The sequence below is a fragment of the Strix aluco genome, chromosome 13 (assembly GCF_031877795.1).
Source record: "Strix aluco isolate bStrAlu1 chromosome 13, bStrAlu1.hap1, whole genome shotgun sequence".
Taxonomy (NCBI): domain Eukaryota; kingdom Metazoa; phylum Chordata; class Aves; order Strigiformes; family Strigidae; genus Strix; species Strix aluco.
In genome coordinates, this window is record NC_133943.1 from 14059284 (window position 1) to 14075831 (window position 16548).

General features: G+C 37.8%; 1 protein-coding gene across 2 annotated transcripts in view; it reads left to right on the forward strand.

Annotated features, from left to right (window-relative positions):
* Positions 1–3346, forward strand: part of GABRG2 (gamma-aminobutyric acid type A receptor subunit gamma2) — a 72036-nt gene extending 68690 nt beyond the window's left edge. For both annotated transcript variants that reach the window (XM_074838985.1, XM_074838986.1), the window contains one exon: positions 1356–3346. In XM_074838985.1, the coding sequence (XP_074695086.1) occupies positions 1356–1631 (276 nt within the window). In that variant the 3' untranslated portion in view covers positions 1632–3346. The remainder of the gene's footprint in view (positions 1–1355) is intronic.
* Positions 3347–16548: the final 13202 nt, after the last annotated feature.

The following is a 16548-nucleotide window of genomic DNA, read 5'->3' on the forward strand; positions in this document are numbered from 1 at the left end:
CTCAAGGTAACTTCCTAGTTAAGTAGAATGGTTACGTATTTCTAAACAATTTGTAGAGTTGATTCAGCAGCCCAAATACTGATTCACTATGGTTCTGAGCTTACTTAAGTTCAAGAGTGACCAGCATTATTGGATCACATGAATTAAGAGAGTTTAATGTTAAAACATTTCTGCTCCTCTCTTTTTCAATTTGCCATGGGATCCAATAGCACCAGCTACACCAGAAACCTGCAATACACCCTTTTAGAACTCAGCTCTGATCCTGCTTTTTTAACCTTTGTGATTTCACTCCAAATTATAAAACCAAATCTGGTTCTGATGTTGACCTGAACAAAATTCAGTATCATCATCAATTACTCAAATGTTGTTCCTTATGCAAAAAAGTCAGAGTTTTGAAAGGGTTTAAGATGCCTATGTATTTTAATGCTGTCACTGGATCAACACACTCTTAGCAAATTAGCAAATATATCTAGCTATGTGCCACATCTAAACCTTGTCTTCATTCAGAAATGCAGAGATTTTGTCCAAAAAACCCCAAACAAAACAAGGAAAAAAAGAAACAACATAAAGTAAAAGCCAAAGAAAGTTACATACTTATGGAATGAAATTATTTTACCCTAATAGCTATCAGCAGGAAATTTCAATACCTGTCATCCTAGTGTTCACCAAGTGCTCAAATGTGTTTCAAATGCTTAATTTGCTCAATTCATTCAAAATATATATGCATATATACATGTACAGCTACTATATAAAATCTGGAACATGTTGAAACTTCTAGTTGGTGAGCATTAGTAGATGGTGAACTGCATATATTCAAACAATTGGAAAGTCATAGAGATTCTCCTAACCTTATTCAAAAGACTTGGGTTTTGCCATTTTTCCTGTATATATATTTTCTCCTGTCTCAATGTGAACCAGCCTTATATTAAAATCCTGCATTTCCAATTGATTATTTCAGTTCCTTCCCCGTACAATACGCAAACTGACTTCAGATATCAAGCAGCTATATAAAATATAAAACACAAAAGAAATTCAAAATACCACCAATTATATTCCCGAATGTTTCCTTTAACCCTTTATGTTTACTTAGTTTGGCTTTAAAGCTAATTGTCCACCGCTGTTAACCTTATATTGATTTGTGCTGCTTTCCTGTAAAGTTAAAGTGTACGATGCAACTGGTTTTAATATGTTCAAGGTAATATTATCATTAGAACTCCTCAGCAATTTCCCATGTACTCCATGCAGAACCATCATTCACATGTTGACCATTAGTCTCTATGTCCCTGTTGGTCTGGTGATAATAACAGAGTCTCTCCCTCCTGACATCTTTTTCTTTTTTTGCCACTCCATCTTAGGCACCTACAATTGATATCCGGCCCCGATCAGCTACTATTCAAATGAACAATGCTACACACCTCCAAGAAAGGGATGAAGAATACGGGTATGAGTGTCTTGATGGCAAGGACTGTGCCAGTTTTTTTTGCTGCTTTGAGGATTGTCGAACGGGAGCATGGAGGCATGGAAGAATACATATCCGCATTGCCAAAATGGACTCCTATGCCCGCATCTTCTTCCCAACTGCCTTCTGTTTGTTTAACCTGGTGTATTGGGTATCATATCTTTACCTTTAAAAACAGAAGGAAATCAGTGACATGAGCCTTACTCACTGAATTTCTTAGAGAGATGGTTTCTTAAGTCCACTTGAAGTATTTACAATGCGCTTTATAGTGGTCTGAATTCTTTAGTGCCATAACCCGGTAAATATCAATCTTATCATTTGTCCAAAAATTGCCATCAGGTTATTGTGAATTAAATGTCCATTCAACATGCTGAAATAATTTGAAATAAAAATCATATAAAGAGGTAATATACAGCTATACCTGCTGGAATAGTGAGAAACAGAGCAGACAGGGCAAGGGGTGCATGACAACATCACTTAATAGTTGGTACTGCTATTTCAAAAAGGAGTGAGAGAGAGAAGGATTCCCAGGTAAAGTGCTGTACAGTTTGTTGACATTGGCTATAATTATGCTATAGCTTTATTCTTTGTGGGCTTTTCTTTTTGGAAGAGTCATCTCTCACTTTGAATAGGTATTATTAAGCTAGGAAAGGTAACTTCTACTCCCACCAGGATAAAAATAGACTTCTCCCTTTGCCATCCCTTTAAGAGCACATGTACAATGCTGTAAATATTTCAATACCTTGTAGTACATAAAGTCTAGTGCATGCATCTTTTGGGGGCCAAAATAAATGAAACAAAGGTACCATAAAGTTTGTCTTTTATTTTGTGTCTCTGGATGTGCTATTGTAATTGAAATGTGGACAATTCTTTTTTTTCCTTGAAAAATTAGCCCTTTCCTTCATGCATGGAAGATCCAAGCAGACAGCACTTTCATGTAAGACATTAGAGAAGCCTTAAGGATTCAAATAAATAACATGTAGACAAATCTGTATGACCAATATAATAGCTCATAAAGTATACTGTATGTGTCTGCTGCAGTTGTAGCCTTCATTTTCCATGGATAATGTTGCTATATTTCAACTGAATTTCCAGTAATTATACACTGCAAGATCAGCTTCTGAATTTAATTCATGTACTTCTATCGTTCTTTTCCCATGTTGAGCTCTACTTTTTCCTTACACAAGTGTTTGTGGCATTTTTTAAATTCTTTAATTCAGTCCAGGAAATAGCTTTTATTCTAAACAATATTTTTACATAAAATCTTCAGGTTAATTTTGAAACATTAGATTTTGTATTATATATACACACACAATTCTCTGCCCATTCATGTTCTTGATTAGCAATAGTTGTTGTCAGTGCTGCTTTTCACTTGGTGAGTACCTTTACTAAACCAAACCTTTACCATGGCTAGCACACAGTTTATAGATAGCCTTGAAAATAAAAGGGAACAAAGGGTGTCTTGGCTACTAAATCACATGTATGCAGTTTATGTGTATTTAAAACCTTCAACCCACCTGGGTGAATCTTGAAAACCATTTATTCACTGGTTTTCAGAACCTGTATGATGCTCAATTATGCAACCTTAAGCACATGTAAATATGACAGACCTTTTTTTTAATTGTCAAAGATGTAAAATGTCACCTCCAGGAAAATGGGCTTGCAGATTGAAAAGGGAGATACATAACCTATCATTACAGAATTATTAATAGCTAAAATGGAGGAAAAGGAAAGTTTTCCAATGTTTGTATAGTTTTGGAAATAAAAATGTATAAAAAAGGAATAACTCTTGATCATCAATCGCTCCTTGTCCAATGTATTTGAAAACATTTTAATAAAGGAATTGCACACACCTGTGGACTTTTTCAATAAAACTGCTGCACTCAATTCTAGTTTTCTTGTGATTAGTTTGATAAAAGCATGCTTCAAGGACTAGACTGCTTGACTAGTTTGATTCATGAGCTGCCTAAATATAAGTGATTATAATCCTCATAACCCTCTGAATTACCTCATTTTGTAGTCAAATGGCTCAACATTCAAGGATTGAGACTAAATCTTTAAAACCATTTTGAAGATTATGCTATTCTAAAAATAATAATAATTTTTTTTAAAATCATTGAATTGGGAGTATCCTAATGAGGAGAGAGAACCTTTGTCTACTTAAAATAGAGAGTGTCTCCACGCTGTGAATGAGTGTCAATCATCTTTCACATGGAAATGTGTTTCAGTTGGTGCCAGACAGATTGCTAACTTTTTTTTTTTAGTAGTGCTTAGTCATTTCACAGCTTTCTGTTAGTTTCTTGCAGTTAATAAGAGTGGTTTCAGTTTTTACCCTGATCTTTTCCCTGCTATCAAATAGGTTTTATACAGATCATTATGAATCTCAGCCCAAAACTGCCCTTTAATTCCCTCACTCCAAGTACATTTCAGTTAACATATTTAGATATTTTTTGTCAAGGTCTGTAAAATTAAGGATTTGGTGACACCAAGTATCTTACCCTAGTTCAGTCATCAGATTACATGTGCCTATGGAAAGCCTGCAATCACCCTCACAGTAAAGAATTTGCCTACTGTAGGAAGCAGAAGGCCATCTTGCACAAGTGAAGTATCTGATTGCTCTTCATTACTGCATCTCCACTGTAGGAGAAGATCAGGTTCAAGACCATCTAAAGAACCTGAAGGTGCACAAGTCCATGGAACCTGATGAGATGCACCCGCAGATGACACCAAAGCACAGTCTAGTGCTAACTAAACAAAAAGTATAGTGTTCCTCTGAATAGAGATTGTGTTAGCTATTCAGCACAGAATCAAAAGATGACCTTTGTATTGTAAAGCCAGACTGGGACCACAGCAAACTAAATAGCAAGCAAAATAGCATTTGGGTATGATGAGGTTTTAGAAGACAACTGCTCAGAAACCTATCTATATAGACATATTCACACATACATATTATATAAAATATATTAACATATTACTATACATATTAACTCTCCCGGTTGCGTTTTAGGGAAGAAACTCACTCCTGATGCAACAGAGTTTCTAAAATGTTTTCAAGTTCATCACATTGCAGATAGCTCTTACTGCTCTGGGATATGTCTGAGGATGTTCAGATGGTCGTTAAGAGTTTTGTCAAGTATACACTAGTGGCACAATTACCTACTTGCTATTTATATTGCAAGTAATATAGATGTCCTGAATGAGACGAGGCATTGTTGTCCCAGGGATTATGTCATATATATACCTATCAAAAGAGAACACCCTCAAAGCATTTATAAATCTCTATACCTTTATAACATTTACAAACCCCAGTTTGTAAATAGAGATAATAGTATTCAGAGAGATAATGTGGCTCAATAGGTTTCAATAGTTAGGCAGCCATACGAGACTATATTTTAACTAGCCAGTATTAAATAATTTTAGCCTCTGCACAATACAAAATAATAAAGCTCCTAAAGGTGCAATTCCCAGCATAGATTATATATACACAGAAAAAAAAGTAAAAAAAAAAAAAGAGGGCAAGTGGTCTTTTTTTAATCCACTCATTTCTACCTCATTTCCCCACAGTCACATAAATCTATCTAACATGAATGGACTGGTCAAATATACTATAAGTATCAGTTTCAATGACACACCTATAGCAGCAAATATTGGCATATATTGGAGGTTCAAATATTTGGACCTCCTTCCTCCCGTGTCCCCAAAGCCCTCCAGTCTAAAAACACAGGTAGGAAAAGGAAGAAGAATACTTACAGAACAGTCAAGCAAATGAATAACATGAGAAATGGAACAAGAGTTTTGTTAACTGCACAGATTTTAGCAGATTGCATTACTTTACATGGAACCAAAAAAAGAACTCAGAAAAATATAGTTTTAGATTATTTGCCTTATCACAAAATCTGTGTTTTGTAGGATCACAGTAGAGATGAGCTGTAAATTGGGATTTGAAAGAGGATAAGCAAGGATTTTTTTCAGGTTTGCTGAAGTGTTTCTCATGCTACAGAGGAAAGACAGGACTAGGTAACAAAGTCTTTGTGGGAGAGGCTGGTAGTTAAGGAATGAAACTAAGCCATGACTACAATACAGAGGCTGAAGTCAATATTGAACTGATTTGCTCTATCCAGCCTGCAACTGATAACTGAATTAGAGAAGCAAATAAAAGAATTTGTTGAATGATCTAAGAATTATGTACATTAATGGACTAAAGAGGCAGTCCAAAGCAACAAGCTAAGAAGAATAATTCAGAGGCAATATGATCCATAGAAAATATAGTAATTGTCAAGGCTAGAATAATGAAAGTTACAGGTCTCTGAACTGAATAGAGCAAATTTAGGGTTCAGGCTTCATCTACATGGATGAAGAACCAAATTTTGCTGATGCTGTGAAAGAAAGTTAATGTTATTTGGAAATAAATAGCTAGGTCCAAGGTAAGGATGTAGTGAAAAATAAAGCCTGTTCATGGGCTTTTGTAGCTAGAAGAATAAAGCCTGCTGTTTTAAGCTAAGGGATCCAAGGCAGAATCCAATAGTAAGCATGAACGCAAGAAGAAAAGTCAAAATACAAGGAAGCCATCTACATAAAACTTAACTACATCCCAGAGAAAAAGTGACATTTCAAAATGCAAGTGTTGTCTTTTAAACAAAATTTCAGTTGCTTTGCAAAGATAATTTAATTAAATCTCATGAAAAGCTTCACAGGTAAATCAGTTTATTATACCCATGAAAGATCTATTGTTGCATTTATAAAAATTAATAGCCAATGCACTTTCCCTCCTTATTTAGAAGGATTCTGTAGATGAAAAGATTCAGACTTCCTACTTACACATTACTGTGTTTTTCTTTTTGAAGTCAAGATTTACAATGAAAAACATATCTGTTGAATATGTAAAAGAAAGTTCATGACCTTTAAAAGATCCTGAACAACAGACGGGAACTAAAAGCTTTGCTTACAAGTCAGCAAACCCATTTGAATAATTCATTCCAGAATGTTGAATTAGTTCAGAAAAACATATAAAAAAAGGTTGCCTTTCTTGTAGGGGAAAAAAGCACAGTATGATAAAACTGGATAAAATTTGCTCATTTGGGCTTACATAAAATTCATATTATCAAAATGAGAAAATGGAAAATAAGAAATGAGAAAAGATTAATATAGCTTTAATTCAACCAGTATGAAAAACATAAGAAATATTGATCTTTCCACCAGACACATGCTTTTGCATACCAGCACACTGAAATCTATATCTGATGAGGTTTCTATCAACTATCACTCTCTTCAGAATTTCCAGGTATATGCTATAAGCCTAATTATAGATTCAGTCGTTTTGCTTAAGAAGCCTAACATTAATTTACCCACAGGAAGAAAACAAACAAACAAAACCCTCCTCCAAAAAAAGCTCCGAACCAAGATTTCTCATCTCATTCCTAAAATGAGACAGAAGCACATAGAGCATATCTGTCCAGTACATTTACAACATTTCTACAAAAACAGTAGATGAGGCTATAAACAGCTTGAAAGTCAGACAGACCTGCTAGAGAGGATTTAGCATAGTTGGATACTTTGCTGTATTAAAGAAGAAAAAAACACATGTAAATTAAAGAAGAAAAAACCCCATATAAATTAAAAACAAACATCTGCATGTTTGTATTGACAAAACAATGCATATTCATAAATTCTCAGAATTCCCTTCAGTGTTTCCCTTCAGACTAGAAGTGAAAGACTAGACTGACAATTTCAACGATTCTATAATCTCTCTATTCAGATTTCACAGGTTTTTCTGCTTCTCATTCTTGTTCTACCTATATCAGTGCTCTTTAATCTGCTGCCACAGTGAGATTTCTTGTTGAAAAATGCATTTTCTTTTTGCTCTTTCCAATTCCTTTACCCTCACTGAACATTTATGTGAATTTGATAGCTTTCCTGCTGATCTAGCAGCTCTGGATCTTTCTTGCATGTATAATGCTTCTGTCCCATAAATCACTATTCTCACATCTTCAGCCAAATTTGTGATTCCACTTCAACTCTGAAAAATTCTTGTAATTTGAAAACTATCACTTTTAAAGAAACTGCAGGTGAAGTTGTAAAGTTAATGGATTCAATACTAGGAAGCTAAAAAGAGATAAGACAGACCTGTTGTTAACCTCAAGCTTGCTTTTGTTTTACTTGTTTTCAGGACAGCTGATGCCAGCTCTTATTAAGGCCTGGTCTCTCTAGACTGAATTGCAATAGCAAGAGAGTATCCATATTTGCACAGTCTGCAAACCCTGACAACATCGAGGGGTGGCATAAATCTCACCAAAGCCATACCCTCCCCATATAGCAGCACTCCTGCTGGTGTTAAGCACCTGAGGATGACATGTTGATGCTCCTTGAATATTTCTGGAAAGCAAAGAGAATGGCCACACTCAAACAGCTGTCATTAATTCCTTCAAACCCTAAGTAACACTTCATGAGCATTTTTCAGCTGCCCTCCCTGGTTCCAGTAGCTTTGCCACTTTCCTGGGAGTCTTCAGCAGCTCTTTTGGAAAGATACACTAGCTGAGCATACCTTGGATGGTCCTTGGGAGAGTCTTAATGTCAGAGAATCACAGGTACCAGCTATACAGGGATGAGAGAAGGTTGTACTGTACAGGAAGGATGTACAGTAGAAAGTGAAGCTGTGTCAAAGAAACCACCCTGCCAACTCCTAATATGCATGGAGAGATTTGTTTCAAACTACTCTGTATGATCTGCCATAGTTGATCAGAACTTTCTCTGTTTGAAGGGCCATCTTGTTCTAGTACATTAGCCTGTGTTTTAATAAAATAACGTTTTCAGGCACTGGCAGCCTTTTCTGTCCTTTGGAACATTAATTTTAAAGAAAAGGTAAGGCTGTTTGTCCTTCCATCTGTCATTGACTTCATACCCTACCATTTGTGTGCAAAGAAAAAAACCCAAGAACCAAATATACCCAAGAGTAGGACTGAACAGAACTTGCAAAAAATTTATGAGATTCTTTTAACCAAAATCATAGCTTTCTTCTAAAATCCTCTAAAGAGCCTTCTCACCTGCCCATGGAGGAATTTAGATCATGGAAGAATGATGCTCATTAAGTGTGCTGCAGCTCATATAAGCAACCTTGTGTTCCACTAGCACATCCTGTCCATTGCCTTACTGAATTATTACTCAGGTGCCACTGGTGCCCTCTCCCTCATGTTTGCTGGTTCAGTGCTCCTAAACCAATGCAGTGACACAAGTTCTGGGCAGCATGTAAAAGAGTAATGTGGAAAAAGTAATATGATTAGAATGATATAGCATCAATGATAAACAGGAGAATTTATTAAAGATTCAGTGTTACTATTTAGTAATGGTTTTCGTAAACTTATGTTGGTTTCTATACATAATTTTAAGAATCATAAGCTTTTATTAATTACTTTACACCACTCTTATTTAGCTTCTGGCTGCTCCTTTTAGTAATGGTATCAGTTGGGACCAAAAATTGCCAAAGTGTAAATGATCATATGCATCTTCTCTGTAATTGTGTATTTTAGAGCTACTGTGAAATGAACAAAAACACAGGATGCCTGCCCAGTAAAATTGAAGTGGTTAGTTCTGCTCAAGATCTCTGAAGTTTGAGAATCATTTGATCCATTTTTCTTGTGTGTGTGATTTTGTCCTCTACAGGGAATTGAAGGATAAAACACTGATCTTTCTGAGAAGTCTTAAAATTCATCCCAAACCTGAAATAAAATATGCTATGGTAAAATTTCCTAGGGGATGGAGCTGGATACAAGCTTATTGTGTGAGCATAAAATTTAGTCTCCAGAGGTTATTTTTCCTACCTGTACAAAGAGGAACAACCAATAATGCTGAGCAGTTAATGCAGACACACGGGCTTTGATTATGTAAACAGGTTGAAGTTCACATCCCATGCACATTTGAGATAATTGTAAAAATTCTTCTGAGGATTTTGCCAAATAAATGCCAAGTATTGTGTTATTGCTCCTTGCACCTTCCTTCCCACTCTCCCTGGCACCTAGGCACAGAAGGAGTTAGCCCTCAGTACACTTGAATTCATATGTGGTGCAAAGGAAAAGTACAATGTGAGAAGATACTCCTTTTCAATGATGCCCTTATTTTCCCTTGTCTTTTAGGGGGGAAAAAAATGCATAGAACTGAAAAGTGGTATTTGGGGAGCTTTTAAAATAGAAAAACTTTAAATTAATTCTGCAATTAACTTCTCTAGGTAAAGAAAAATCATTGGCAGTCTAGTTCCTGTTCTTTATTTGTCTTACCAAAACTCTTAGAAAATTAAGCAGCTGGTAATTGAGTAAACTAATCTTGGTAGACTAAGACCATCATGACCAATCCTATGAGAAGTACACTAGATGCCTACATCATTTTGAGTACTAGTACTACTAAATGATTCTACCCTGTCTGAATAATTTGTCACAATTCTAATAAATGGATTGACATTCTGATGTTGCCTAGAAAATGTGTTCAATGAATATTTTGAAACAGAAGGGGAAAGTACCAGTTTTTCAGTTTTAGTAACAAAAATCTTATTAACTTTAAAGCTCTGTTTAGTTCATAGGTAGCCAGCAAAATACTAATCAAAATGCTAATCAAAATCATTCATGCTATAGTAGAACAGGATACATTTTATTCTAAACAGCAGCAGCCAGTTTCTAAAGATGCTCAACAATTATTATCAGTTACGAGGAATAACATGCTTTCCAAAGAGTTAAAATACAAAAGAAGCATTTACTTATTAAGAAAAAAATGAAAATAATTACATAGGAATTGAAAATAAAAAGAAAGCAGGCAAAAAAACTATATCTTTGACAATATGGTAAAATAATTGAATCTATAAATTAAAAAACCCACTAGCTACATTTTTTAAAGTTAACACACTTGAAAACGTCTACATTTTTCTCCCAAAATTTGAAATATATTACTATTCAAAAATCAGAACCATTGGAGAGTTATGTCATAGACGTCAATTAATACATCCCCACCTGAAGGTAAATTAGCATCTGTATTTAACTCTCTAGAGCTATATTTTTATTTACTTTTATCTTGTTCAGAAAGACACACCAGTCCTCTCTCTCAACCTTTCCTTAAACATAACTTTTTTTTAAAGTGAATCTCATTTTATCTGTCCCTTAGTATGCTTAGACAACCAAAACTTAAGCAGAGAAGTTAGAACACTAAAAAAATCATGTAACTTGGAGAGTTACTGCTTAGTCATCTATGTGAACTTCAGAATTTGTATTTTTACATTTTCTCCAGAGCTTTTATAGAGAAAACGCTGACATTTCATTGACATATATTGGAAAACTGGGGAAAAAATGGCCTTTAAATTGATAAAGGACGTAGTCACTTTCTACTACGTGCCCATTTTTGTAATCAGCCTAAGATCCCACGCGCCGATCTATATGAGCTTAGAGGTTCTAAAGAAATCCCTGCTGAGATCTTCCACACAAGCACACAACTGCAGAAGAATATTGTAACCTGTGTTAGCAAAAACGGTGCCCAAAACTACAGAACCATGTGTTTGTTGTGGCTTGTTGTATTTTGTCAGAGATTTTGCTGACTACACCCAAGCTCACAAGAGAAACATAGATTAGTATCAAAAGAAAAACACAAGAAACAGTTAAAAGGTTCTTTATAAGTTAATGAGCATTTTTTCCTCTTCTCAGATTTCTGGATAAGTACATACAGAATTATAAAATTTCAGTTGAGTGACACATTCTCTCTTTGACACATGTCCTTATATAAAGCTAAATATTAAAGTGCATAAAAAGGCAACAATATTCATTAGTGTGTGTCTCATACCTTTACAGTGTTTTCTTTACCACTTAACATTAAAAATACCATTTCAATGTACCCTCTTCTTAAGTAATCTTCAGTTTTATCATACTACCTATTTTTCAGTAAATTTTTAAAACAATAAAGTGTTCTCTTCTATGAGATTCATAAACACTACCCAAATATTCTTTGTGAAATATGCTACCTGGATATGTTCTGAGAGTAGGTGAAGCATTGCCTTGCATTTTCAAACTGTCTAGCAAACTGCCTAACCCCATTAAGGAAGGAAGCACTATGAATGTCACCTCAAGACAGCAGCAGCCCTACTTGTCTCAAGTGATTTTTGGTTTGGGTTTTTTTTGCAGGTTGGGGGATGACATATAAAGATACTCTGCATTATTCCTTCTCTTTCAAACCTAAAACGCCCCTTTACCTCATGTTAACAAAACCTAGAGCAACCTATAACCTACATCCAGGCTCATTCAGCTTATTTATTACTCTTAGAAAATTAATGATCTTAATTTTTGGCTGCTAGCAGGCAAGTATGATCTCACATGTCAGAACAACACACCCACAGGCAGTGAAAGTCCCAGGGTTTGGTCTCTATGACCCTGTAATGATTCCCTAATCATTGACTAATACTGTTACATAAAATTTTCTGTTTCAAGAAACAATAGTTAAAACCAGAATCCTCCTCTAAGCAATCACACTCAGCTAATAACACAAATTGTACCCTGAATTAACTTGTACAGGCAATCTTCTCAGAAACTCGTTTTGCTAACATAAAAACCAAGGATGTGTACTGTACAGCTGACCTGGAAATTTTTATTCACATTCCCTGAGTTTGCTCATTTTAAGACTGAAATGCATATTTGGAGGTAATGACGAATAGAAAATGTATTTCAGAAAGCTTTCTTCAAAGAAAAGTAAAAACATGAAATTAATGTAAACCCACTAGACAATGGGAGGATGACTCAGTTCCTATACCTTTTAAGACAAAATGACAAAAGAATCAGGGAGACAGAGGAATTGCAGCAATCCTGGACACCTGCACAGAACTTTCCTCCTATATTCCTATACAGACTCCATGATCCGCAAGCAAAAAGTAATGAAGTGGTTCACACCGACAAGCAAATCTTCCTAACAAGAATTTTTCTGATGGTACTGCTCTTGGGGGAAGTGGTAAATGCAATGGCCATTTGTCCAAGAGTCTTCTTGCTTCTCTTTTTCCATTCTTTTGGTTGATTCTTTTCCTCCTGGTCCTACTTTACAGACTCTGGATGAACTGAAAAGTTGGCTTGAGACACAACTTCCTTTCCTACAGATATTAAAATTGTAGGCAAGTGATATCAGATGGCTCTCAAGGAGCCCTTTAAGATTGCTTAATATGTAATTAAAAACCAACTTGCTAGTTTCCTAAATTGGAAAAAAAAAATCTAGTTGGTTTCCTGAACCATCACAATTCCACTTTTTTTACTGGTGCAGAAATCTTCACGGATGCTCTAAGTCTAGAACACTGAGTACCAACCATATAAGTGCTTGCATAGCTTCCCAATGCACAAAAATTAGTCTAAAATAAACCAAGGCATGTTACTCTTAGCTGAAAAAGGACCTGATTTCATGATGAGTTGAACAGCATAAAAGTCAGATGAGATATAAAGACACAACAACTAAATGTGATGAACATCAAAATAAATTGCCTTTATGTCAGATAGCTTCCAGTTAGAGTGTATTAAAATGTTGATATGCATTTCAAATTCTACTGAACTTACCCTTGAAATATCCACTGCTGTGTGTGCAGCATCAGAAGGATGAATATTCATTTGTGCTTATAGAACAGAGTTAGCAACAGACTGAAATATAAACATAGTACCACAGAATAGTTTGGGTTGGAAGGGACCTTAAAGACCATCTAGTTCCACCCCCCTGCCATGGGCAGGGACACCTTCCACTAGCCCAGGTTGCTCACAGCCCCGTCCAACCTGGCCTTGAACACTGCCAGGGAGGGAGCAGCCACAGCTTCTCTGGGCAACCTGTGCCAGTGTCCACCACCCTCACAGGGAAGAATTTCTTCCTTATATCTAATCTAAATCTACCCTCTTTCAGCTTAAAACCATTGCCCCTAGTCCTATCCCTATGCTCTCTAGTAAAGTGTCCCTCCCCATCTTTCCAGTAGCCCCTTTAAGTACTGGAAGGCTGCTATAAGGCCTCTCCAGAGCCTTCTCTTCTCCAGGCTGAACACCCCCAACTCTCTCAGCTTGTCCTCATAAGGGAGGTGCTCCAGCCTCCTGATCATCCTCATGGCCTCCTCTGGACCAACTCAAACAGGTCCATGTCCTTCTTATGACCTGCTGGTCACATTTCTCTTGATGCAGCCCAGGACATGGTTGGCCTTCTGGGCTGTGCGTGCACATTGCTGGCTCATAGTCAGTTTTCCATCCACTAATACCCTCAAGTCCTTCTCCGCAGGGCTGCTCTCAATCCACTCATCGCCCAGCCTGGATTTGTGCTTGGGATTGCCCTGACTCATGTGCAGGACGTTGCACTTGGCCTTGTTGAACTTCTTGAAGTTCACACCAGCCCACCTCTCCAGCCTGTCCAGGTCCCTCTGGATGGCACATCCCTTCCCTCCAGCGTGTCGACCGCACCACACAGCTTGGTGTCATCGGTGAACTTGCTGAGGGTGCACTCGATCCCACTGTCCATGTCACCAACAAAGATGTCAAACAGCGCTGGTCCCAACACTGGCCCCTGAGGACACCACTCATCACCCCCCTCCACTTGGACATTGAGCTGTTGACCACAACTCTTTGAGTGCAACCACCCAGCCAGTTCCTTATCCAGTGACTGGTCCATCCATCAAATCCATGTCTCTACAATTTAGAGACAAGGATGTCATGTGGGACAGTGTCACATGCTTTGCACAAGTCCAGGTAGAGGACATCAGTTGCTCTAGCCTTATCCACCAGTGCTGTAACCCCATCACAGAAGGCCACCAAATTTGTCAGGCACGACTGGCCCTTAGTGAGGCCACGCTAGCTGTCACCAATCACCTCCTTATTTTCCGTGTGCCCTAGCACACTTTCCAGGAGAATCTGCTCCACGATCTTGCTGGGCACAGAGGGGAGACTGGCCTGTAGTTCCCCGGGTCTTGCTTTTTTCCCTTTTTAAAATGGGGGTTATGTTTCCCCTTTTCCAGTCAGTGGGAACTTCACTGGACTGCCACGACTTCTCAAATATGACGGATAGTGGCTTAGCCAATTCATTCGCCAGTTCCCTCAGGACCTGCAGATGCATCTCATCAGGTTCCATGGACTTGTGCACCTTCAGATTCCTTAGATGGTCTCAAACATGATCCTCTCCTACAGTGGGCAGTTCTTCCTTCTCCCAATGCCCCCCTTTGCCTTCTGCACCTTGGACAGGGTGGCTGGAGCCCTTGGCAGTGAAGACTGAAGCAAAAAAGTTGTTGAGTACCTCAGTCTTCTCCATATGTCAGGTAACCTGGTCTCCTATTTCCTTCTGGAGAGGGCCCACATTTTCCCTAGTCTTCCTTTTATCACCAACATACCCATAGAAGCTTTTCTTGTTGCCCTTGACATGTCTGGCCTGCCTGTCCTTCCTAAGGAGCCTGTATCCTTCCATTCCAATGCTCCAGTCATAGAAGCCATCCCACCATGTCTTTGTGATGCCAATAATATTGTAGCCCTGCAGGTGTGCACACATCTCTATCTTCTCGTGTTTATTCCCCATTCTACACGTGTTTGCATAGAGGCATTTAAGTTGGACTCCCAATGAAGCTGACTTACTCTCTGGAATTCCTTTGTGCTGCTCTGCAGGTGCTCTCTTGCTGACCTGTTATCCCTCTCCAGACTCTGGGCATCTATTGCTGGTACTGGCATCAAGCTGGTAGGAGTGGGATGGATTAAGGTTCCCATCTACTGGCAAGTTTAGTTTAAAGCCATCTTCACTATATGCCTATCCTTCTTACATCACTGAAAATAAATTTGTTTAACGTTTGTACTATGTAGATTTCATATTGCTAATAGACACGTTCACAGAATCGTCTAGGTTGGAAAAGACCTTGAAGATCATCCAGTCCAACCATCAACCCAATATTAACAGTTCCCAACTACACCATATCCCTAAACACTATGTCAACCCGACTCTTAAATACCTCCAGGGATGGGGACTCCACCACCTCCCTGGGCAGCCCATTCCAACGCCCAACAACCCATTCTGTAAAGAAATGCTTCCTAATATCCAGTCTAAACCTTCCCTGGCGCAACTTGAGACCATTACCTCTTGTTCTATCACTTATTACTTGGTTAAAGAGACTCATCCCCAGCTCTCTGCAACCTCCTTTCAGGTAGCTTTAGAGGGCGATGAGGTCTCCCCTCAGCCTCCTCTTCTCCAGACTAAACACCCCCAGTTCCCTCAGCCGCTCCTCGTACGACCTGTGCTCCAGACCCTGCACCAGCTTCGTTGCCCTTCTCTGGACACGCTCGAGTAATTCAATGTCCTTTTTGTAGTGAGGGGCCCAAAACTGAACACAGTAATTGGGGTGTGGCCTCACCAGTGCGGAGTACAGGAGTAAGATCCCTTCCCTGTCCCTGCTGGCCACGCTATTTCTGATGCAAGCCAGGATCCTTCTTGGCCACCTGGGCACACTGCTGGCTCATGTTCAGCCAGCTGTCAATTAATTTCTCTGAAAACTACTGTATATTTAGCATCGGTTCAGTGGAGACATACACTGAGTATGTTCTTAGTCTGACTTTTGAAAGGGATTAAGCACATACACAACTGCATACCTGAACTGGAGTTATTCTATAAAATTTATCAGGCCTAAATTTCAGATTAAAGAAAAGTTAACAATTCTGGTGCAAAACACAGCATTTTTGCGATTACAACATCTATATAGACAGAGGAATACTATCATTACAGAGAAGAGGAAAAGAAAGAAAAGTTACAGGCAATGTGAAGCCTAAACCAGCACGCATACAAAGTTTATATCAAAAGATGTAAACTGAACGAGAATCCTTTGAGACCCAATCTATGCCTTAATCACAAATCTGTCCTTTCTATGCCATAAAATGAAAAATCTCTCCACCTGCCTGTCAGCCAGTGACAGCATTATAAGAGGATTAAAGATGAAAGGTTTTACAGAGGTTTCTAAACTGCAGATCTTACAGATTCTTTGCTTTCTCTCTCATGAAGATTTTATATTTGTTCTCGCTTTGTATTTCAGTTTTCCTAATCTAAAATGAAAGTCATTGAGACTGAAATGTATGTTTTGCTCTTTATGCACT